The sequence below is a fragment of the Lactuca virosa genome, chromosome 1, assembly GCF_052849685.1.
Source record: "Lactuca virosa cultivar CGN04683 chromosome 1, Lactuca_virosa_CGN04683_v6, whole genome shotgun sequence".
Classification (NCBI taxonomy): domain Eukaryota; kingdom Viridiplantae; phylum Streptophyta; class Magnoliopsida; order Asterales; family Asteraceae; genus Lactuca; species Lactuca virosa.
This window is the reverse complement of record NC_136426.1, coordinates 103,560,667-103,583,479: the sequence shown is the minus strand read 5'-3', so window position 1 is coordinate 103,583,479 and position 22,813 is coordinate 103,560,667. Positions and strand designations below refer to the sequence as shown.

General features: G+C 35.6%; 5 protein-coding genes across 6 annotated transcripts; 3 read left to right on the top strand and 2 right to left on the bottom strand.

The window, feature by feature from the left end:
* The first annotated feature begins 1,642 nt into the window (after window positions 1-1,642).
* Window positions 1,643-2,517, top strand: LOC145105978 (uncharacterized). Its single transcript, XM_079043039.1, has 2 exons — window positions 1,643-1,811; window positions 1,929-2,517. The coding sequence occupies exons 1-2, from the start codon at window positions 1,694-1,696 to the stop codon at window positions 2,375-2,377; spliced, it is 567 nt and encodes a 188-aa protein (XP_078899165.1). The 5' UTR covers window positions 1,643-1,693; the 3' UTR covers window positions 2,378-2,517.
* Window positions 2,518-6,464: 3,947 nt separating this feature from the next.
* Window positions 6,465-10,252, top strand: LOC145154573 (uncharacterized). Its single transcript, XM_079075550.1, has 9 exons — window positions 6,465-7,810; window positions 8,146-8,235; window positions 8,322-9,069; window positions 9,144-9,244; window positions 9,326-9,429; window positions 9,549-9,637; window positions 9,714-9,751; window positions 9,844-9,914; window positions 10,093-10,252. Exons 1-8 carry the CDS (start codon window positions 6,773-6,775, stop codon window positions 9,910-9,912), a joined length of 2,277 nt encoding a protein of 758 aa, XP_078931676.1. The 5' UTR covers window positions 6,465-6,772; the 3' UTR covers window positions 9,913-9,914; window positions 10,093-10,252.
* Window positions 10,253-10,613: 361 nt separating this feature from the next.
* On the bottom strand, window positions 10,614-12,039 carry LOC145154556 (uncharacterized). Its single transcript, XM_079075549.1, has 5 exons — window positions 11,936-12,039; window positions 11,512-11,706; window positions 11,281-11,369; window positions 11,080-11,193; window positions 10,614-10,963 (listed from the first exon to the last, which is right to left on the bottom strand). The coding sequence occupies exons 2-5, from the start codon at window positions 11,693-11,695 to the stop codon at window positions 10,772-10,774; spliced, it is 579 nt and encodes a 192-aa protein (XP_078931675.1). The 5' UTR covers window positions 11,696-11,706; window positions 11,936-12,039; the 3' UTR covers window positions 10,614-10,771.
* A 2,465-nt stretch (window positions 12,040-14,504) lies between these two features.
* Window positions 14,505-16,965, top strand: LOC145154530 (uncharacterized). 2 transcript variants are annotated; one of them, XM_079075548.1, is made up of 7 exons: window positions 14,505-14,740; window positions 15,134-15,369; window positions 15,454-15,583; window positions 15,705-15,791; window positions 15,909-16,109; window positions 16,181-16,384; window positions 16,516-16,965. In XM_079075548.1, exons 2-7 carry the CDS (start codon window positions 15,136-15,138, stop codon window positions 16,719-16,721), a joined length of 1,062 nt encoding a protein of 353 aa, XP_078931674.1. In that variant the 5' UTR covers window positions 14,505-14,740; window positions 15,134-15,135; the 3' UTR covers window positions 16,722-16,965. The 2 variants fall into 2 exon arrangements, with proteins under 2 accessions (XP_078931674.1, XP_078931673.1); XM_079075547.1 differs by having other exon boundaries at window positions 14,506-14,740; window positions 16,510-16,965.
* A 1,386-nt stretch (window positions 16,966-18,351) lies between these two features.
* On the bottom strand, window positions 18,352-22,081 carry LOC145154514 (5-methyltetrahydropteroyltriglutamate--homocysteine methyltransferase-like). Its single transcript, XM_079075546.1, has 12 exons — window positions 21,880-22,081; window positions 21,368-21,721; window positions 21,198-21,285; window positions 20,995-21,122; window positions 20,511-20,902; window positions 20,168-20,331; window positions 19,993-20,073; window positions 19,751-19,917; window positions 19,569-19,674; window positions 19,241-19,491; window positions 18,938-19,139; window positions 18,352-18,849 (listed from the first exon to the last, which is right to left on the bottom strand). The coding sequence occupies exons 2-12, from the start codon at window positions 21,715-21,717 to the stop codon at window positions 18,481-18,483; spliced, it is 2,298 nt and encodes a 765-aa protein (XP_078931672.1). The 5' UTR covers window positions 21,718-21,721; window positions 21,880-22,081; the 3' UTR covers window positions 18,352-18,480.
* Between the last annotated feature and the right edge of the window lie 732 nt (window positions 22,082-22,813).

The following is a 22,813-nucleotide window of genomic DNA, read 5'->3' as shown; positions in this document are numbered from 1 at the left end:
TATCAACTTCTTAATCATCTGCTAAATTAAGATTCAGAACCATATAAACAATATATATGTAACAAAATATTCATGCCAGACATATAAAACCAACTTCTTTAAATTTGACATCTGAAATAGGAAAAAAAAAAGATATCAAACTTGAAATCTTCTTTACATTGCGTAACTGAAAAACAAAAACAAATTGGAGAATTATTGAATATTAAAAGTACACACATATATCTATAAAGTATTACAAAATACGCTTTCATTTCACTGAATATTTTTGTAAACAATCCAGATCTAGAGAAGATTTTCATAGTGGTATACATAAAGACATCTCTTTCTTTCATAAAGAAAGTTATATATGCAAAAGACTGACAATAAATCACTTAGATCTACACAGCTAAATGTAAGCTCGGAGATGAAGTTGGCGAGTGTTGTAGGCGGAGCGCGATAGTGGTGGCGATTGGTGCATGTGAGGTTGATTATGTCAATGATGGCTTGCATAACAATATGAAAGTGATGGGGCTATTAAGTATCTATGAAGATTGTGTGGTGGTTTTGTAGCATTGCAGGTGTATGTGGGGTGGTGGTGTAGTGGGTGCTAATATTGTGGTAGTGGCGGAAGTGCTAGTGGAAATGGTGGCGGCCGGTGATGGTTAGTACGGAGGAGAGTACTATGGAGTTTGGAATGCTTTTCGGTTTACAGCGGCTGGTGGTAGCAGCTGCCGCCTGATAGGTTTTTATGAGAGATTTGAAAGAATGCAAAGAAGATGTCTAAAGGTTTTCAAGGAAAATAAAGGCTTGTAAAGAATGGAAGCTCACGTCCCGTTTTAATATTATGACAAAATTTTGTATTTCCTTTAAATCTATTTTCTCATTGGTTGTTTTTAACTCACAAGAATCACCATATTATACCATTAGATGGGAAATCAATGGTTGGGATTTAAGCTCCTTAGTTTAAGACTTTGGTCTTAAACTTATTATTATGTATTATATATATATATATATATATATATATATATATATATATATATATATATATATATATATATATATATATATATATATATATATATATATATATATATATATATATATTCATGATGACAAAAGTGTGCATGTAGAAAGAACATATTTCATTCAAAAGAACACGTTTCTTAAATCAAATTTTAATAAGCTATAGGTTATAAATTTGTATATCAAATAGAGGACCCAGGTATCTAAAATATAATACCCGACCCTATTTAACTATAAACTTATTTGATAAGCTTTTAAATATTGATTCTAAAATACATTTCCTTTAATCAAATTGTACAAGCAATTTAAACATATGTGCAACAAATACTAAAATTTTAAAATCTTGACGATAAATTAGTTACCAAATTCATATCATTTTTGGGATTAAAACAACATAAAACTATCAAAATCAACCATAGACATCTTAAAAGTTACCTCATGCATGCATCGCATGTTCAAAGATCCTTTTTTTATATTTGTTTCAAGCCATGCCTTGCTTTCACAAAAAGCTTTTGAAACCTAAGCTTTTGCCATTTAACAAAGCAAAACCAAGAAACCAACATTACTAGAAAAGGAATAACATCATTCATTCATGCTACCACTATAAAAACAGCATCGCTAAATGCAAAATTAATCATCTTTCAGATTAATTTCCAATTGTCTCTAGTAAACAGTTCTATATATAATTGCGATGGATTCAAAGGTTGGAGGCACCCAATTGCAAAAGTTATTATCTTATGATGAATTCGAACCCATGTGCACATGGCAACGTGAGGATGGACAAGATGTACTCGTGCTCCATCTCCCAGGTATCCATCCACATATCGTTTGTTTTTCTTGCTTTTTTAAATACAATTAGGAGCAACTGATTTTATTGATTCATGTTTTCTTGATATATATTCTAATTATATATGTGTTTATATAAGAATTCAAGAAGGATCAACTAAGAATCCAGATTAGCAATACTGGGATTTTGAAGATCACTGGAGAAAATGTTGTAGATGGTAAAAGGAGAAACCGTTTTTTGAAAGAAATTAAGGTCACAAAAGATTATGACTCAAACAACATTCATGCCAAATTCTCCCAAGGTCGTCTTCGTGTTACTATGCCCAAAAAAGTTCCAACACCCACAATGATGGATTCGCCTTCTGCAGCTGCGATGGCATTGCCTCAAGATAACCAAAACGATACTATTGCCAACACAAACGGGAAAACGTCCATCATTCCTAATATAAGAGCAAGAGTAGGCAAAGTTGTGAAATCTAAAGAGTTTTCTGCAGCAATGGTGAATGTTGGCTTTGTAGTGGTCGCGGCTTTTAGCATTTATGTTGCATATAATTACTGGACTTCGTATGTACGAGTTGATGAAGATTGATTCATTGATCAAATTTCTGGTGATTAATATGTATTTGTTTATACGATGGATTGAATCGTATGAAAGAAGATGAAGTATTTAAAATTGTTATTATTATAATGTATATCGATTGAAAAGAATTATAGTGAATTGTGATCAAATTCCTCTATTTGTACTCTTTGTAACAAAAATAAAAGTATGGTTTTTAGTTTCACACAATTGTATATAACCATCTGCTTAATATAACTAATTCATAAGAGATAAACAGAACAATCATTTTTCCATGAAATTGTCTTTTTCCTCATATTCTTATCACAATCAACCATTTATACTAGTTAATTTAGTAATTAGAAATAGTGAATATGATTACAAAATATTAAAGATGGCAAAAACCATGGTACCCGATATGTGGACCCGAATCGATCAGGATGGGGCAAGTAATATATAAACTAAAAATCGGGGATGGGAAGGGGGGATGGGGATGCCAGTCGGTCCACGATCCTGACCTAATAGTTATATAATATTTATATAATAATCTGAATTTCATAGTTTAGTTTTCATTAAGAAAATAATCAAACTCAGCATGTCAACTCCTAAGAAAAGCTCAACTATTTATAGGCATTTAGGGATAGCCCCTAAAACCTTAGAAGATCAAAATACTCCCTATATAACTTAGAAACTTTAAAGACTTCACTAAACATACACAGATATCTCAAACACTAGTGTAACCCAAAAAATTGGTCAAATTTGAATGAATCTATCCATTGGACAACCTAGAGAAAAAACGACCATAAAGAGATCTCCAAATGAATTATTTCTTGCGATGGAAACTAGACTTCCAGGTCTTTCCAACCATACATTATAAAAAAAAAAAAATTGTCTTTAGGTTGATAAGCAATAAAAAGAAAAAAAAACATGATGCTAATAAAATTTCTTAAAAAATACCGCAAATTCAAAAATGTGAGTTATGCAAGAATTGTTTAATCAAGTTTGTGGTGATACCATACCATTTGTAACATGAGGTTGTTATTGTTTCATGAAAAAAATGAAGATTTTCCCTATTGATGTGGTCATTCTTGAATTCCATAAGTGCCATGATTTGCCCAAAAAGTTTGAGGAAGCAACATCTGAAAGAGGGGAGCAAAAGGAGGGGAGGAATAAGGAGGGTGGGTGCAGTGTGTCATTTTAATTTAATGGTAAGTATTGGTAACATAAATTGAAACTAAACAAAAAAGATAAAAGAAAATAAAAATGTTATAAAAATCTTTTTACATGGTTCAAAGCCAACCTCACAAGACATTACATTAAAACAATATGGAGCATCATAGTCAAAACAAAAACAAAACATGATTGTAAACCACAATGATCATTTATTTAATTTAGTCTTATAATAATTTAACACAATTTAAAGATGAGAAAAAAAATAAATTTAGCCAAAATCTTTAATCAGTTGTGGAGAAATATCCAAAAATTAAGAAAATGACCAAAATAATCATAAAAATCACATTTCGGCCTTCAGGAGTTGCATTTTCAGCATAATGGCATACAATTTTGCATTTATCACGTTTTCATTTTTTTTGCCAACTTTAAACCCTTGTTTCTTTCTTATATGAACTCCGGTTGACCCAATTTATTTTTCATTACGTAAAGCCTTTCCATTTATATATTACAATCAGGAAGCCCCCATTTGAAAGCTTCAAAGTAAGCCTCTAGGGCTACTGAGACATTTTTTCCAGACTTAGAAACCTACTACATATAGGATATAGATGTAACACCCGGTCCTTGCAGGTAATTCCTTTCCATATTTGTTGATGTAAGTATGGAGTGTTGATCTACGCAGGGCATAGATAGCCTTTATGCGATGTGTTGAAGGGAAAATGTGGACGAACCTTTAATGAACTACATGGGGTGTAGGTAGGAGTACGCAGGACGTACTCGGTCGAAGTCCAAACCCTAAATTCGGGGTTTTAAGCCCTATTTAAGCACCTTAACCTTCATAAACCTCTTTCATTCTCAACTTACATCCTCCAAATGACTCCCTTGAAACCCTAACCCTATATTAGTGCATCGTGAGCTTAAAAGTGTGTTTTTGGGTGCTTTTGAAGAAAGAAGAAGGTGGTGGTGGGGCTTGGAAGCTTGAATCAACCTTGGATCTAGAATTTCTTCTCCCCCATTCATCTCCAGAAGGTATAAAGTTTGTACATTTATGCCTCCATTGATACATCTAGCTTAGATGTTGAAGTTATGTCATTTTGTCCAATTATTTTGGTGCATTTGAGTATGAACGACTCTAGACTTTGTTGAGTGCATTCCCAGAAGTATTTAAGGGTATTAAGTCACAAAAATGGTGTCTTGACCATATCCAACCCTCCATGCATGAGTTTGAGATCCTTAGAAGTTGATATAAGATTAGGGTTTGTTCTTGAGCCTTAAGAAGCCATGCAAGTGCATAAAGTTTGGAACTTTATCACTTAGGACATTGATTTAGACTAAATCTGAGAGTTGGACGTGATGTCTTTCTGTATTAAGCACTTAATGGGAAGTTTGGCTTCAGCGTGAGTACGTAGGACGTACATATGGGTATGCAACACGTAGCCATGTATTGACCCGTAAAAGCCAAGCAACACTCTACGCAGGGCGTACTCAGTTTGATGTTGACCTTTGACTTTTTGCCCATTGACCGTTGACTGTGACCAAGTTTGACTTTAGGTAATTTAGGGTAATTTGAATAGTATATTGAGACTAGGTCCCTATTTATTGAAAAGGTGACCTGTAGAGACAATGTTTGGATCAGTGATCAGTCCAGCTATCTTTCAGACTGTGAGGTAAGTTTTTCTCACTATACTCGTTGGTCGAAAGGCACCAATGCCGACCCACTAGGTGATGTATCTTGGTATATAGGATGATGCTATGCTGGTTATATGTTAGACTGGTAGATCTGCATGATTACCTGTATTCACCGGTGATATGTTAGACTAGTAGTTCTGTATGATTACATGTGCTTGCTAGCTTGTGGTTATAGTTGTATATGTCGACATGTTATTGTATTGTGGGGTTGAGGCGATACTTTGTGCTGAAGGCCAAAATACCTGGGCGGTTCAGTTTATACTGTAGGCCCAAAGGAGCGGTCCAACTTATGATGTAGGCTCGGGAGCGGTCCAGCTAGTAGCTGAAAGCTCGGTGGTGGTCCAGCCTAGTGCTACATGCGTAGTTGTGTGTATTGTATTATGTTGCGGTGTGTGGTACTTTGAGGGAAACTCATTAAGCTTTGACTTACAACTTGATTTTATGGTTTAAGGTACATCAGAGGATAGGGGCAAAGTGAAGGCATGATTGTGCACATCATCCTGGAGTTTTATATGGCTTATGATTTTGGGATACTATGATTAATGTTTATGGTTTTGAGAAACTATGTTTTTATGTAACTTATGGATTTTGGAATGTTTTTTAAAATGAAAATTTTTGTCATGAATTTGGGATGTTACAATAGATCTACAAACTACATTTAGAAACCTAGTGCATATAAGCTCTAGACCTCAAGTTATGAAGTTCCAAAGTCGGATACTTAGTAATTTTTGAACTTTTCCAAAAATTGTCATTGTTCACATATGTTTCAAGTCACGCTTAGGACATAAATGATGATATTTAAGAGTAGATTACATAGATGATCATAGTTAGGACTAAATTAGTTAAAAATACAAATTAGGCTTTTTTTTCCTGTTTGTTGACAAATAATTAGAGGGTGTTTGGATAAATTAGCTTATAGCTTATAGCGGTGTGAGAAAGCAACTTTTGTAAAAGTGTTTGGATTAGTTTATAGCGGTGGGGATAAACAATAAGCTGATAAGCATTTAAGTGTTTGACAAACAAAACAGCTTATATGAGTAAAATGACTAGAAATATGTTATAAGCAATAAACAATAAACTTTAAGCAAGGGGAAAATATATGGAGGTCGTTTGATAGTTGTTAAACTTAACTTATGAAGATAAACAATAAGCTATAATCTTTTTTTTATAATCTTTTTTTTTTCTCTATCCAAACACCTGTTAATTTTTTTTTTTTTTTTTAAATCCAATTCTCCATGGTTCAATTATATCGTTAATCTAAAACGCCTGCCTCCGACCACCCCCAGATCATCTTACAATTAGCCGAAGAAAACTTGAGCCGGTCGATGGCGTGACGCCAGTCAACATATACACCGACACCGCACGCAACCGCGTCGCCACCTCTTGACTACACGATCCGGTCGATGCTTGATTCTACAAACATTGCGACGCATATTCTCTTAATAATTAATATCACTGCGAAAAAACGCCGGCGATTGGCAATTCTGCGGCCCCAAATCCAAACGCGGCTCTACAGCCACCACAGCTACCGCCACAGTAAGTGAAGATAAAGGAAGAAGCTATAACAATATGAAAGCCCTAACAGAAGAAGCGGAAAAGGCTGGAATCGAATTGGGGAAGACGGATTTAGCACCTGGAGGGAAAAATACGACGAAGAAGAAAGTGAAGATTGTAAAGAAGATCGTGAAGAAAAAGATTATTAGAAAGGTACCAAAGCGTGTGCTAGTTGCATCCCATTGTAATGAAATAGAAAAAGTTGCGAGTCCTAACCCTAATGATAATTCTCCAATGGAATTGGAAGCTGAAGCATTTGTTTCGGTGGAAATTGAAAAGCCTAATCTTGTTGTTAACGACTCAACAGAAGTTGAGGCTATGAAGGAGTTTGAGGTTAGTAATAAGAAGGACGTTCGTTTGGTTGAAAACAATGATTGTTGCAGGGATGAAAGCCAGATGAGTGGTTTGGTATCTGCATCCCTTTTGGGTGATCAGAACCAAATTGAATTACACGATAGTGTGCATACCATCGACAACATGGATGCAGAAGAACATGCAGGCGAGGAGGGTGTGAAGGGGCAGGATGAGAAGATTTTCAAATTGGATGTTGGGGTAAGTGAGGACACAAAGGTAGAGGAAAATGTGAAGGAGCACACAGAGAGGAGTGAATGTGGTGATGCTAATGCTAACCTTGCAGGTGGTTTAAGTAATGGTGTCAAGGGAGAAGAGGACATGGAGAAGCAGGTTGACAATAGAGAACATATTGATTTGAAACTGAGTGATGCTGTTGAGCCTGAGGAGGGAATGAAGGAGGTAGTGAATAATGAAACTGATGGTTTAAAATCACAAGGTTCAAGTGAGAAACAAGTAATGAGTGGAGAAATGGTAGCATCCAGGTTGAATATGAAGCACAGGACAAAGGTTTTTATCCATGGTTTTGACAAGGAGACAAAGGAGGAAGATATTAGAAAAGTTTTTGAGGAGGTTGGGGAGGTTGTTGAAGTGAGGTTAATAACAAATTTTAGATCAGGGAAAAGCAGGGGTTGTGGCTTTATCAAGTATGCTTCAGCAGACCTTGCCAGATTGGCTCTGAACAAATACAACACTGTTGAGGTAACTCTGCTTTGTCCACTTATTATGTTGTAGATTGTTTTTTCCCTGTTTTCAGCATTTGTACATCAAGAAATCTAAAGGTCTGATCCATCATATGTACCAAAATCAATGCTATTGACATGTTTAATGATTACTGTTGCATATCTTTCTCTTAAATCTCCTCTACCTGGTTTACTGATAGTGATCTGTATAACACCATTGTCAACTGCTATAATATGAACAGCTGTTAGAGCCTGTAGTAATAAACTTACACCATGCATAGTTACATGATTGATTATAGGAGTAGTTTTTCATGAGTTAAATCCTGTAGTTTATTTGATTTATCAATAAAATAGATTCGTGGAAGACTATGTCACACAGCTGCTGTTGATGGGAGTGACACTATCTTACTCAACAACATCAACAAAAACTGGAACAATGAACATGTAAGCCAGTTTTCAATCATCAATCTTCATTGCATTTACTCCCCACACTTAACAAAATATTTAAATATAATTCCTCCATCTTTCAGGTCCTCACATTATTACATAAAGTTGGCATCAAGAACATAGATGAAGTCTCAGTTGTATCCGACCCTAAAAACCCCAACCTAAACCTAGGTTTTGCCTATCTTGAACTTGAAACAAAAAGAGATGCACAAGTCGTTTTCAATAAACTTCAAAACAAAAATATTTTCGGGGCCCACTCAAATATAAAAGTCACATGGGCCCACCTATCAGCTGATCCAGTCAAAGAAGAAATACATAACAACAACAACAATAATAATAATAATAGTAAATCTGTATATGCTGAAAATATACCTTCTACATGGGGAGAAAAGGAAGTGAAGGGCCATTTTGGAAAATTTGGTGAAATCGAAAGCATTGCACTTGCGAAAAATATCCGGTCAACTACCAGAAACGACTTTGCGTTTATTAATTACAAGAAATGTGAAGGTGCACTTTCGTGTATCGAGGCGTTGACTTGTAAAAAGTCAACGGGTGATGATGGCTTAAAGGTTTCTCTTTCAAAGTCGATGCCAAAAGTCAAACCAATCAATACCATCTCAGGGTCAGGGTCAACTGTTACCGAGGTGAAGCAAAAAGCTTACCTCAGGCCACACAACAAACCTCAAAACATGAAAATTTCAAGCATTAGCAGACATGATGAAGATGGTAGAAAAAAGGGAGAATCTTCTTCAACTACTGATGAACTTGTAAAGCTTTTGAGGGAGCAAGCATCTTGGAAGCATGGTGGACCAAGTTTGACTTTGACCCCAGGTTTTTCACTCTTTTTTAAATGCGTATGACTCATGAGTGTGACAACATGTAACATCGTATCTTTATTTTTTCAGGCATGAACCCTGGTCATCATCATCATCATCAACATCAACATCAACATCAACATCAACCCTCATTTGGATTTGGAGGAAAGCAACCGTTTACACAACAAGCGGTAATTAGTTGAATTATTTCAGAAATCAAAACACATGTAATAATCATAGTTGATATATAAAGATGTTGTGTATTCTAATAGGGAAGCAAATCATTATATCATGATCCCCAATCAATACCATATTCATACCACCAAACTCATCTTCAAATCCCTAATGCTGCTGCTGCTGCTACTACACATCCCAGGTGTGTTGCATGTTTCTTGATATAAACTTTACCTTCTTCCTTGTATTTGTATATTTTTGTGTTTTTAAGGAAAAAAAAATCTGAAATTTGACAAGAAATATGTTGTTCTGGTCTGATAGATTTACAAGCAGACCAGCAACAGATGGTGTTGCCATGCCCATGACATCGTTCCCTCATATTGATCCACAACATGCTCATTACACATCTGGTATGTTGTTATTTATCTCACTTATGGCTATATATGGTTGGATTAAATTATAACTGAATTTTTTTTTGCTTTACAGGATCATTTAATGTGAACCCTGTTCCTAGGTACTTCCAGGTATGATTCAAATTGTCTATTTCTGAAAACTTATTCTCAGTTCTCTTTTAATTAATTATCTTGCAATATTAAGTTCCATACATTTTTTGCAGACAAGAGACCAAACTACTTATCATGGAAGTAGTAGTAGCAGCAGCAGCATATATCGGCAAATGCATTAGTTGTAAGTCAATTTTTAATTTTTTTTTTGAATGTTTCATATTCGAGTTATTAATGTTAAACATTTGTTCTTGTGTTTGGTTGAAGGTATTTTTTTGACCCCATATATGGATTTTAAAGTTTAAATCCCTTCTCTGCAAATCCTTTTTGTCTCACATTTCTTAGTTCACTATTGTTTACAGGACTTGTTGGCTGCTAAGGTGTCTACAGAGTCCCCATTAGTTTTTTGGTGTTGGAAATTACATTTAAGCCCTTTGTAAATTCACCCCAACTGTAAAAAAAGTGTTTATGATGTTATACTTATAAATCTGATAAGTGGTTGTTAAGGTCTTGATATTTCAATCTTTTTTTTTTCTTGGTATTTTTATAGTTATTGTTTATCTTAAATTAATTATTTTTTATAAACAAATATGTGCGATATTAGATAATTTTTATCAATTTAGGGGGTGTTTGGAATTGCTTATATGAAATGAATCATGTTTAAGTTATTTTGTATTAGATTATTCAGTACCAAATTACAATTAACGAAAAAAAAATGTTATGATTAGCTTATGATGTACCAAAAAGGTAGTTAAGTTATTTTGTAATAGCACTTTAAATAAACAATCCTGCTTTACATCAAAAGCTTAACATAACCATGTATTTCCACTTAACAAAAATTTAACTTACTACATGTTCACAAAAGCAAAATAGAAACAAAAAATACACACCAAAAAGTAAAAGACTATTCAAGAAAAAACTCAAAACATGATACACAATAGCCAAAAACATTAATTTAGTAATAATTATAAAATATAAACCATATTAAGTTGGAAGTTCAAGTAGCAAAATTGCAGATTCTGGTTTGACTTTTTGTTTTGATCATCTTCTGTTTCTCCTAGAGGAGACAACTGTCCAGCCATCTGCATCAACAATTGGTGCTGCTGGCCTTGCTGATTCATTAAGTGTCATATCCGCCATGTTTGAAGTCGGGTCAACCCCATCTGCCATTTCCATTGACTCATCACCTGAGCTTGAGGTTGAATCTGAATCATCTTCACCACCATTCACAACCTAATTTCAAGCCCCAAAATCATCAAAATTGTAACAAACTAAGAAGAAATTTGCTTATTGCTGCAACATATATGGGAAAAAAGGAAGAGGGGTAATAAGATGAACCAACATAATACCTGCATTTGATGACTAGCAGCAGCAATTTGAGGTGCAGACTGTCTCAGTCTTTCGATTGATGCAAAATTACCTTCCAAACATTCTTCATGAATGATCATTAGATTATCTGCTATCTAATCACAAAAAAGGAAATTGAAATGTTTAAAAAACATTTTTTGATGAAATGCGAGCATACTTTGAGAAAAAGGGGTTTGCTTTACCTCTTCTATGCTACCATCATCAATCTCGGTATTAAGAGAGAGCATAAAATCATCAAGCAAATTCTCCAATTCATCAACATATAATGCCTCTGAAAAACAGAACAATGGATGTACAGTTATAGAAGAGATTTTCAGTTGCCAGTTGTATGGATTCAGATGAATTTCAGTTATAATATACATCCATATAGAACCGATCTTCATTGAAGACTGAAGACGCTGATTGTTAATTACCAGAAGGTCTGATTAGCCATTGATAGATATCAACAGCAAGTTGCTGAGCTTTCTGGCGAGTATCACGTCCACCCCATTCGTTTTGTACAGCCATCTGAAGTGCACTCCATCGACCAAGAAGCAAATCGATACCTTCTCTGAGTTGATTAACAGCCTCAGCTGTAAGCTGAGCAGGCACCACCATTGTAAGTTCGCCTACAAAACCCTAACCTCTGTTAGCATTCCAATTCTTCTAATAAGACTTCGTTCTCATTAAATTAACAAAACCGATAGTAATTAAAGTACGAATTAGTGAAGAAAATATAACACGAAATATAGCTTGAAATTACGTAAAAACCAAACTGCCTCGACAAATATACACCGATATTAGAGAACCTGGTTATCTATCGCAGAAGATTGATATAAAGAATAGAGAGAGATTTACCGATCACAAGCTGTTCGGAATTAGGTTTCTTCAGTATTGAGGATGGAAGCAGCGGCTGCCATGGCGTTTGTAAGCAAAGCGAAAGTGGGAAAGGAGCAGCGAGGAGGCCATTGGGCTATTTGGCCCAATCTCGTCAAAACCCAATCTATTAAGGCTACCAAACCCGTTAATTTTGGGCCTTGTTAATTGCTGTCGCTAAATTATTATATTACAATGGCAATGGTAACATCTAAAGGCATACCCTCAGGCCTCAACACTATTGGTATCGGGTTCTTTCCAGTTCACCTTCTTCTTCATATTAAATCACACCAAACCAAAATTAATGTATTCAAGTGCAGCCAGGAAGAGGAAATGAATTAGAAGCAAGAGAGATAGAGTGCACGGTGTGACCTCTTTTGGTAAATACCACAACAGCCAATGGTCGTGTCATGCAAGCACAACACTACCCTTAGGATGATGTGCACGGTCGTTTTCCTCCTCCAGCTCATCATCACAAGACCTTTATTGTAAGTATACCCCATGACCTAAGAAGTAAATCTTCGTTATTTATATAAACTGATTAAAAAATGTTGGAAATTATAAAAGAAGCTGGTTGGTTTTCTTTTTCATATATAGATAGGTGTCTTTAGCCTTCAAAGACTTTAGTGGCGATTAAAGGATTCGCCAAACACACACACACTTACCCAAGTTGTGGACGCGAGACGAGAGGTTTGCGAAACAGAGCGATGTCGGTGCGCTTCGCTACGGTTAGAGATAACATTAGTTCGGTAACTACATGCTTTGGTAATAGATAGGCAATGCATCTATAGAGATAGACTTCCGTCGGATAAGCAGTTCGTCGCCATCGATTGTAGGTATAAATTGGACCGAGCGTGTTCATCGGTTCAAATCCAATGGATTTATATGAAATTGGTCCAATCCAATCATCATTGGGTTTTAGATTTTGTCAACCGATCCAATCCAATTCAGTATAAAAAGCCGAACTGAACCGATCCAATTGGATGTTGGATTGGATCAGTTTTATCCATTAGATTTTTTATTGGTTTAATCTATTGGTTATCTATTATCTAACCGATTCTAATATATTTCTATCGAATACCCAAATATAACTATAATAATTAAAAATTAAAATTGCACACAAGTATGTTAAAAAAGATTAACAAAGTAACATTAACTTCAAGTCATAAACTTATTTTTTATTAAAAAATTAACAATATTAATTGGATTTAAATAATACTATCTGATATTATTAGATAAAAATGGATATCAAATTGGATATGTTTAGTTCAGTTATCCATTGGATTTTCAGGATGATCTAATAACTGATCTAATCCAATTAAATTTTCAAATTTCGCATCCGATCAAATTCAATTGTAATTGGATTTCCAATTCAATCGGTCGGTTCGTAATTGGATCGGTTAATTGTTGTACGCCCTATCGACAAGGTCAAGTTTCCGCTTGTTGTGCTTAAGCTTGGGTATTGTTATAGACCTTGAACTGCCCCATTACAGCTGAGCATGTCTTTGAAGACGAAAAGGAACCGGAACAAAAAGCAATTCCTGATTTGTAGAAACTAAGATATTTTTGAAGAAAATCAAAGGACTTATGCCTTTGTCATATTCAAAATTCTCTATCTGACCACCTCTATGATTTGTATGCCGGTCACAATTCTTATAAAGCTCTGAAAAGCATTGAAAAACGTTGGAGCTTAAATACAAGGCACACTCAAAAGTTACTAACAAATACATTGTTTCAAGTACTTAGACTTCCAAATGGTCGACACAAGATCAATCTTGGAGTAGGTGCACGAGCTTCATATGGTAGTCAACAATACGGCTACACTTTCTATCTCTCTACAAGTGCTCTTCCAAGTAGGTGCAGTTATTGTAAAGTTGTTATCCTGCTAGAAAGACTTCTCCAAGATAAGGCACAAGTATGAAGACTGCTCATTGGATGATCTATTAAAACATTTCCGAATCGAGGAGAAAACATACAACATGGATAAACGTGTTAAAGAACAAGGAATGCTTGATCATCACGATGGTCTTTGTTTGGGTGTCATAGGGTTTTGGAAACCACAAGGTATACTCCAAGTCTTAAGTCTCACATGTTTTTGGCAACCGAGGTAGAGGTAGAGGTTCTATCACATCTTTGTGCATTGATTCACGAAAGAAAAAGGACAGGAATCTGAGGTGGTTAAACCGGGTTTGTGATCCGGTTCTGAAATGTGGTTTTTATTTCTAGAGTTTAATCTATTGTTCTGTTTTTATTTTCTCTTTGCTTTGTACTTGTTGGTATCTTGCCATAACTTAATTCAATGAAAATTTTGCTTCCCGTTCACAAAAGCATAGCTAGAAGGCGTGCCCCATAAACCTATGTACATATAAAAAACTAAACAAAAGTTCTTAAAAAACTGCCTTTTTTGTGAATAAACATTAAACAGGTCTGCCAAGTATTAAATATACAATAAATATTACATTAAATACGTAAAACACTAAAACCCAAAAAAAAAAAAAAAAAAAAAAAAACAGTTTTGGCAAATAAAAGAAAAGAGTGAAGTTACGAATATGATGATGCCCGCTATATAACTTTCGCCTGAGCACCAACCTAACCAGGCAACAGATTGCGACCTCAAACTTCAAATGCCCACTAAATTTCTTTCCTTTTATAAGTGTCTCTAATGCAATCGTATTTAGCAAATACACCCGATATTCGGTTTTTCTTCAACAAAATTATTTGTTCCTCTTCCTAGAGCTAGGGTTTCAACAGTTCTAAGCACAACACCACTCGTATTGCGAAATTCAGGTACTTTTCTCAATGAATTTTTATCCTATCTCATCGCATAGAACAAATTTCTTGCATTTTAGTCGAAAACCAGTTTTTATATATATGAGAAAACTAAGGATCCTTTCATTTATTATTCATAATGTTCTTGGTTTACCAACGACCGGTTGGGTTAAACACCTTCATTACTGTTGTTTGAAAATTGAATTGTTTACGCGCATTTGATGTACCTTAAAGTTTCATTTGGTTAATTATTTTTCAGAAATCGAAATGGGTAACATTTGTGTCGTGAAAAATCTAAGAATTACAGACCTAATTTAAGTTTCTCATTTGCCTCCTAAATCTTATCTCACAAACCAGCAACTAATAGAACTCCTTATTAACATATCACTCCTTGAATTCATTTTGATCTAGAAATGGCGCATCTATACAAAAGTAGACTCCAAAACTACGCACAAAAGAAGAACATTACTTTCCCTGTGTATGCTTGTGAGATGCAAGGCCCACCCCATGCTCGTCTCTTCAAAGCACGTGTCACCTTAGATGGAGCTACATTCGAAGGACCAGAATTTTGCACCACATTGAAAGATGCAGAACATGCAGCTGCTAAAGTCGCTTTCATGGCATTATCACCAGATGGAACACAAGAAGTGTGGTTCTTAAATCTTATGCTATCTCTATTTATATTTATTAGCCTTACTTCACTATTTTTAACAGTATGTGTTTTGATCCAGGATGATTGTTTATACAAGAGTCTTTTACAAGAATTGGCTCAAAAGAAGGGTCTTCTTCTTCCAGTTTATGCCACAAATCGAACTGGCCAACCTCATATGCCATGTTTCTCCTCTACAGTTGAGATAGCAGGTTAGATCCTTACAAAAAAAATTTAGTGTAAAAAAACAAAACAAATGTTTTTCTAGTTGCTATCGTCTGAAATTTTGTTACTTTAGCATATTCCCTGATCTATTGATACATTACTAAGCAGGTGAATGCTATGTGGGGCAAGAAGCACGGACTAAAAAGCAAGCAGAGATGAATGCAGCAAAGGTTGCTTTTATGGCTCTTACAGAAGGTAAACAGATCTAACATGTTATAGGTGTACAAAAGTTCCTAATTTTCCATCACACACTAGCCTTAATTGAAATTAATAATTACATGGTCTATTTTTGTTTGTGTTTTTTATCCATAGGGGGACAAAGAACAAACAATGCTGCTGTCTTTTCTGACATCCAGATTCCGGGAGCTTCTATTTCCGGATCTTCCAGCTCACAGACAGTGACAATCGATGATAAAGAATCTACCCTCGAGCAAACCACTAATAAAATGCGGACAATTTCCATTAATGACCCTCCCACTTATCCAATTGCAAAAGAACCCGAGAAACCAAAAGGTGATTTTCAAAATACATTTACTTATAAGCTTCTGATTAGAAGTATTTACTCCCCATCGTATTGTTTTTAGGATATTATGGATTGAAGAACTTAGAAGATGGACTCTATATGGCTACAGCTCCTGCAGAAGATATACAAAAGAAGCATGCAATCACCGTGGCGCCAGGTGTCATCCATCGACCTCAGCCAAAAACCACATCGAATGTTGTTGATGAAGCCAAATTGAATATCATGCGGGAAAATCTCATAACTCGAGCCAGTCAAGCTCGTGAAGGTACTTAGGCAAGCTTTCTAGGGATACAATCTGTCATGTCATGTCATGTCATGTCATGTCATGTCATGTCCTATGCTTGTTTTGAGTTTTTGTAAATATGATATTATTGTATCTTATCTTTTCAGGTTCAGGTTCAGGGTCAGGGTCAGGTTCAAATGGAAAAAGAAATCAATCTTATGTTAGGGTTGACCTTGTTAAGGACTCGGGTAGTGCAATGCCACATAAAACCAAGATTGTGATTCGAGCACATGCACAAGGCATGACGTATGAGGGTCCCATCCATGTTTCTGATGACGAGTGGGTGGCCATGAAAGTGAATGTTGAAGATGAAGTGTGATTTGGGACTATTACAGAAGGATCAAAGATGTTTGTCTAAGATCAAATTAGTGATGTAATTTCTTTGGGTTTTTGAATCATTATATCCAATCACTTTGTATTTAGGCGTAAGAGTTCTGCAGTGATATGATGAGTTAGGCAGTGATATTGTGAACCCAGGGTTAATACTTCATATATGTATGCTAGAGATTGACAATTTCAACCCATTTGCTTATGAAATGATCAATTTGGGTTGAATTCTCTTACTGGTTGAATGAGTAAAACAAATGAAAAGCTAGAAAGAAAGCATGTTGAATGAAAGTTTCCACATGGATTAGAATAGGGGAAATTAAAATTTGAAAGAATTGTAGTATTCACAAGTTTGGTTGGTGGAAAATGAACTGGGATTCTATAAAGTACTTGTTTTTTATTTTAAGTTTCAAGTACAGATAAATTTTTAATCAGTTACAACTTTTGGACCAAAAATCATCAGACAACTGCGATTTGTAGTGGTCCATCCCTTTGTAATCGTCCTACTGATTTGTAATCTCTTTTATATTCTCGGTCATTGATTGTTTTCATCCAAGGGTGGAAGGGTCGAGATTTAGCACTCTAATTCTCTCCAAAATTTGAGTTCTATAACAAACTTGCCTATATGGGGGAGAGTGTTGGAAGCAAGGTTGCGATAGGAAACAGCAATTTTAGAAAATCAATTCGGCCTCATACTTAGGTTATGTCAAGTCTACTTGTGGTGAGGTGAGGGGTTGGGCATTGTTGTGCGATGTGCCTAAATCAACATTAGATTCATTTGTATATGTTGTAAATTGCAACGTTTTTATTATGTAAATATGTGGTGAATTGTAGAAAGGGTTCATGTGATTCTTAAAAAATTTCGTGATGACGATTATAAAATCTATCAAGTTTAAACCATGTATAATTCACTAGGTTTCCCACCCGAATGTACTATTTTGATATATGCCTCATGTGAGCATTATTAGTGGTATGGATGAGATGACAATGATATAAATAAGATTGATGAATAAAAACCCTCCAGACTTGAGTTGTTGATCCCTTATACATGTTTTACAATTTACACTTTTAGTCTTTTACTAAACATGTTATGGTGATTCAATGGGTTGAAGACTTTGGGATTTTCCATTTCCCGTGGAGATGTATTTTGTTAAAAATATGGTGAAATTTTCTATTTTTCAATTGGCTCTACAAATGGTGTTTCAAATGACATTATCTACGAGGAAGAGATTGTTAAAGTAGAATAAGGCTATAAGATTTTTATGCGACAAGGTCCCACTAAAACTAAAGAAAAATAAAATCTAAGGCTAGATCAAAATATTAGTCAATTAAGAACGAGCATGCTAAGAAAATGAAAGTCACAAAATTGAGAATGTTGTTGTGGAGATGACATAGAATGTTGTTACAAAAGATACCAAACTTGGCATTTAGAATACAGCTAGAAGTATGGAGGTGGTCACGATCGCTTGTGCAGGAGGAGAGAAGCAAAGAAAGAATTAAGAAGATAACATTAGATTAGATTTGAAAAAGTTAGCTCTTATGACCTCAAATATATGTTTTAAACCTTTATAAACCAAAATTAAAACCATAACGCCGAAAAAAACCCGACCCGAACCAACCCATAGCCAATTGACTTAACTAACTCAATAACCATTAGTAACAAAATCTCTGCACTACAAGATATCAAAACATAAAAACCGAAAAAGAGCTCCAAAACCGTATCTATCGTGTTATTTAACCACCCTATGCTCTTACTTTGTGTTGCCAAGCTCGGTGCGCATCTTCTTGGTGGCTGTAACCATGTTAGATAGCGCCGGCTTCACCTCAGAATACTTTCGCGTCTTCAGTCCACAATCAGGATTCACCCACAAAATCTCGCGCTTCAAAACCGCAGCCGTTTTCTTGATTCTCTCTGCAATTTCCTCCATTGATGGTATTCTTGGAGAGTGGATATCGTACACACCAGGACCGATTCCAGCACTGTACTTTATTCCCTCACGGAACACCGACAGAAGCTTCTCGTCGGATCGCGAGTTCTCGATTGTTATCACATCAGCATCCATGTCGATGATGGAGTTGATGATGTCGTTGAAGTTTGAGTAGCACATGTGTGTGTGAATCTGTACACCATTACAAACATAAACCAATCGTTTAAATTAAAATTGTTCAACCGAAATCAGACAACGCTAGGGTTTAGACGGAGATTACCTGAGTGGAGTCCTGGACGCCGACGTTGGTGATTCTGAAAGCGTGCACCGCCCAATCCAAGTAGAAAGCATGCTCAGATTTCCTGAGCGGCAAACCTTCTCTCAACGCAGCTTCATCGATTTGGATGATTTTGATTCCAGCTTTCTCGAGATCCTGGACTTCATCCTTAATCGCCAACGCAATCTGGTAGCAGGTTTTGAATCTGGAAATAAACAGATCAAATATTCAAATTCCAATTCTTTTTAAGCAAATTTTCATCTGTTTTGTGGGAATGAAAACTGAAAAGGATGAAAATTAGGTTACCTGGGTTGATCATTACGAACGAAGGACCAATTGAGGATGGTGACAGGTCCGGTGAGCATGCCTTTCATGGGGCGTTTGGTCATTTGTTGAGCCATGGAGGACCAGAAAACGGTCATGGACTTTGGCCGGCTAACATCACCGTAGATGATCGGCGGTTTCACACACCGGGACCCATAAGACTGCACCCATCCATTGGCGGTGAAGGCAAAACCAGACAATTGCTCACCGAAGTATTCAACCATGTCGTTTCTCTGTAAATCAATGTAATTTCATTTTCATGTCTTATTTTCCACTAATTAATTAACCAAATTTATTGGTTTTCTTGTACCTCTGGCTCTCCGTGGACTAGCACATCAATGTCGAGTTCTTCTTGTAGCTTCACAACTTTATTGATCTCTTCTTTCATGGCTTTAACGTAATCTTCCTCTGTGATCCTATATATATAAACACATGAATAGTAATCAAATAACAAAATAAAAGAATCTTGCAAACCCATTTGAATATACTCACTTCTTAGCCTTGTATTCACGACGAACTCTCCTAATGTCAATGGTTTGAGGGAAAGAGCCAATGGTGGTTGTGGGTAGAACCGGAAGATTGTTTTTCTTCTGTTGGGCATCCAATCTAGCACCAACATTGGTGGCACGCCGGTGGGTGGAACCCTTCAAAGCATCAGCCTACAAAAGCATAACAAATGAATCTTTTGGGAAATATGGTGATACAAATTAATGTCAAGAATCTGCATCACTTACAGCTTTTTGAACAGCTTCATTAGTCACCTTTGGGGAGGACTTCTTTGAAGCTAGAGCAGCAGCATTAGCCGAGAAGTATGCCTACAAATTAACCCACACAACCAGTAACACCATTATACATGTATGTGTATGTGTAAATGTATGCATTTGTATATGGCTATATGCATATATGTACCTCGTCTTTTTTACCAGATAAGGCCATAGCCAAGGCGTTGACTTCAACAATCTTTTGAGCAGCAAATGCAAGCCAAGATTTGATTTCATTGTCCAACTTGGTTTCGTTTACAAGATCAACAGCAGTGTGGAGGAGGGAGCAGGAGGTTGACACCACAAGCTTGTCTGCACAAATCATGTTTCAAATTATTGTTCTTGCAAGTATGATAAAAAGACACCATAGTTTGCAAGATTGACTTATGAAAAAGAAATCATGGTTTTCAAGATCAATAACTTATGAAAATATGCAAAAACGATCTTTATTATTATTATTATTTTTTTTGTCAAAAACTACTCATTTCTACCTTTGCCAACGACACCCTGAAGAGACTCAAGAATCCCAAGAGATTCAGCAAGATCATTAGCCCAAATGTTCCTTCCATCAACAACTCCAGCAAAGAGGTATTTTCCAGATGGGAAGCTGCTCTTGATCAAATCAAGACTATTTTTACCACGAACCAAATCAAACGTGTACCCCGTGACAGCTGGCAATGACGTGAGTATCTTAAATGCATCCGTAGTAATATCAGCAAAATAGGTTGCTATAAGAACATTAACACCAGAACAAGCTGACTGTAATCCAGAATAAGCCTTGGTGAAAGCTTCCAATTGGTGGGATTCAAGATCCTTCACAATCGTAGCCTCATCAAGCTGGATCCATGTCGCACCAGCTTCCTTCAATTCTGTAATGACTTGCCTGAAGGAATAGTTACAGTTACAGTTTCATTATGATGTAATCATATAAACAATGAATTAAGGTTTTGTAATGATAAAGAGAAAGAGACATACTTGTAGATTGGGAGGATTTTGTCAAGAAGGGATAAAAGATTGAAGGTTTTCTCAAGACCTTTTGCAGGTTTAGATAGCAATAAGTAGCTTACAGGGCCCACAAGAACAGGGACAGTATCAACTCCAAGCTGCATAAAAGATGAATCAGTTTGAAATAAAACTTACACAGGTGGAAATGGATCAAATAGCTCAAGAACACATACAGCTTTAGCTTCCTTGAATTCAGTCACGGCTTTGTGAGAAGCATTTGAGAACACCACATCAGGGCCCAACTCAGGAACAATGTAATGGCTGTGTATAAACAACAGTTGATGGCATTAAAATCGAATTATGTGAAGGAAAAGGAAAATAAGAACGTGAACATGCAACTTACTAATTTGTGTCGAACCATTTTGTCATTTCCATAGCAGGGACAGATTCGTTTCCTCTAGCCATGGCAAAATAAGTATCGAATCCAATCTCACCGCCTTTCCAGTTGTATCTTGAAGGAACAGCACCAAGCATGGCTGTGGTGTCAAGAACCTGATCGTAGTAAGAGAAAGTGTTGCTAGGGATGTATTTGATGCCAGCATCCTTCATCTGTTTCCAGATGTTTGATCGAAGATCAGAAGCCACTTTCTGCAAATCATCGGCACTGCTCTTACCATCCCAAAACGATTCAAGCGCAAATTTCAGCTCTCGTTTTGGTCCCATACGTGGATAACCAACGATATGAGATGCCATTGTCCTGTCAATCCACAAATCGAACGATTTACAGAACTATAGCCGATTAAAATTTCAGATTTGAATGATCTATCAAAGCAATCATGCGATCGGTAATCGAACTTATCATGGCGTATACGTAAATTTACACAAAGAATGAGAAATGCGATCAAGTCCGTATACCTGGAAATAGTATCTGATTGTCTAATGGATTCGAGGTTTTATCAAATGAAGTAAAGAAAATCGAACTAATTACTACCAACAACACATACAAGCGGAAGGGTAGAAGAGGGCAAGAGAGTGGAGTTTAAATCGGATCCAAAATCAGATGGAAAAGGGCGAGAAAAGAGCAATGGAATAGGGAGATACTTGGAAGAGGACTTGTTCTTTCATACATAGTATTAGGATGACCAAGATTTTTGAAAAGGATTCAGTGTGAGTGTGGACTATTTATAGTTTTTGGGCTAAAAAATTACTACTAGTATGATAAAACAATTTCACGAACGATATGATAATTTTGTGATAAATCATTCCAAAATTAGTATTTTATGATAGGAGTTGATTTGTATAAAACAAAAATTCTCCATACACAACAATTATGTTTTAAAATGTTATATTGTACAACTTTATTAAGCATAAAATGTTGTGTATGGATAAAAAATATTTTATATAATGATTAAACCATGTAATTTGCTTTTTTTTTCCTAATTATTTTGGTTATTTCAGTATTTTATATAATGTTCTTGATTTAACGATTTTAATTATATATTGAAAACAAAGCACTATTGTTTCCAAAGATATTTAATAAAGTTGTCCCAACTATCGATATTTTTATATTTTTCTACTGTGGCAAATATGCTTCAAAAATACACGGTCCAAACACCTCTCTTGATTTAACTACAGTGTGCTACTCGATCGCTTAGGTTCAAATTGTCTACTTCGACTTCATAAAATTTGAAATTAATACATTTTCTCTTGAACATATTATTAGAAATAGTCTAAAATATTCTAAAAGTTTTTACAATCCTCAACAATTATATAGATTTTTCCATGTTATTATGTTTGCTTGTATCTCATAGAACATTTGTGATGATACTACAAGAATAAACATCTATAG

Excerpts from the sequence above, each read along its gene's own strand:
- LOC145105978 (XM_079043039.1), top strand. The coding sequence starts at position 1,694 with ATGGATTCAAAGGTTGGAGGCACCCAATTGCAAAAGTTATTATCTTAT. Across the intron at positions 1,812-1,928 it reads ACTCGTGCTCCATCTCCCAG|AATTCAAGAAGGATCAACTA; the intron begins GTATCCATCCAC and ends TGTTTATATAAG.
- LOC145154573 (XM_079075550.1), top strand. The coding sequence starts at position 6,773 with ATGAAAGCCCTAACAGAAGAAGCGGAAAAGGCTGGAATCGAATTGGGG. Across the intron at positions 9,638-9,713 it reads ACATGCTCATTACACATCTG|GATCATTTAATGTGAACCCT; the intron begins GTATGTTGTTAT and ends TTTGCTTTACAG. Across the intron at positions 9,752-9,843 it reads CTGTTCCTAGGTACTTCCAG|ACAAGAGACCAAACTACTTA; the intron begins GTATGATTCAAA and ends CATTTTTTGCAG.
- LOC145154556 (XM_079075549.1), bottom strand. The coding sequence starts at position 11,695 with ATGGTGGTGCCTGCTCAGCTTACAGCTGAGGCTGTTAATCAACTCAGA. Across the intron at positions 11,370-11,511 it reads ATGGCTAATCAGACCTTCTG|AGGCATTATATGTTGATGAA; the intron begins GTAATTAACAAT and ends TCTGTTTTTCAG. Across the intron at positions 11,194-11,280 it reads ATGATGGTAGCATAGAAGAG|ATAGCAGATAATCTAATGAT; the intron begins GTAAAGCAAACC and ends TTTTGTGATTAG.
- LOC145154530 (XM_079075547.1), top strand. The coding sequence starts at position 15,136 with ATGGCGCATCTATACAAAAGTAGACTCCAAAACTACGCACAAAAGAAG. Across the intron at positions 15,584-15,704 it reads CTCTACAGTTGAGATAGCAG|GTGAATGCTATGTGGGGCAA; the intron begins GTTAGATCCTTA and ends ATTACTAAGCAG. Across the intron at positions 15,792-15,908 it reads TTTTATGGCTCTTACAGAAG|GGGGACAAAGAACAAACAAT; the intron begins GTAAACAGATCT and ends TTTTATCCATAG.
- LOC145154514 (XM_079075546.1), bottom strand. The coding sequence starts at position 21,717 with ATGGCATCTCATATCGTTGGTTATCCACGTATGGGACCAAAACGAGAG. Across the intron at positions 21,286-21,367 it reads AAATGGTTCGACACAAATTA|CCATTACATTGTTCCTGAGT; the intron begins GTAAGTTGCATG and ends GTTTATACACAG. Across the intron at positions 18,850-18,937 it reads GCGTCCAGGACTCCACTCAG|ATTCACACACACATGTGCTA; the intron begins GTAATCTCCGTC and ends AATGGTGTACAG.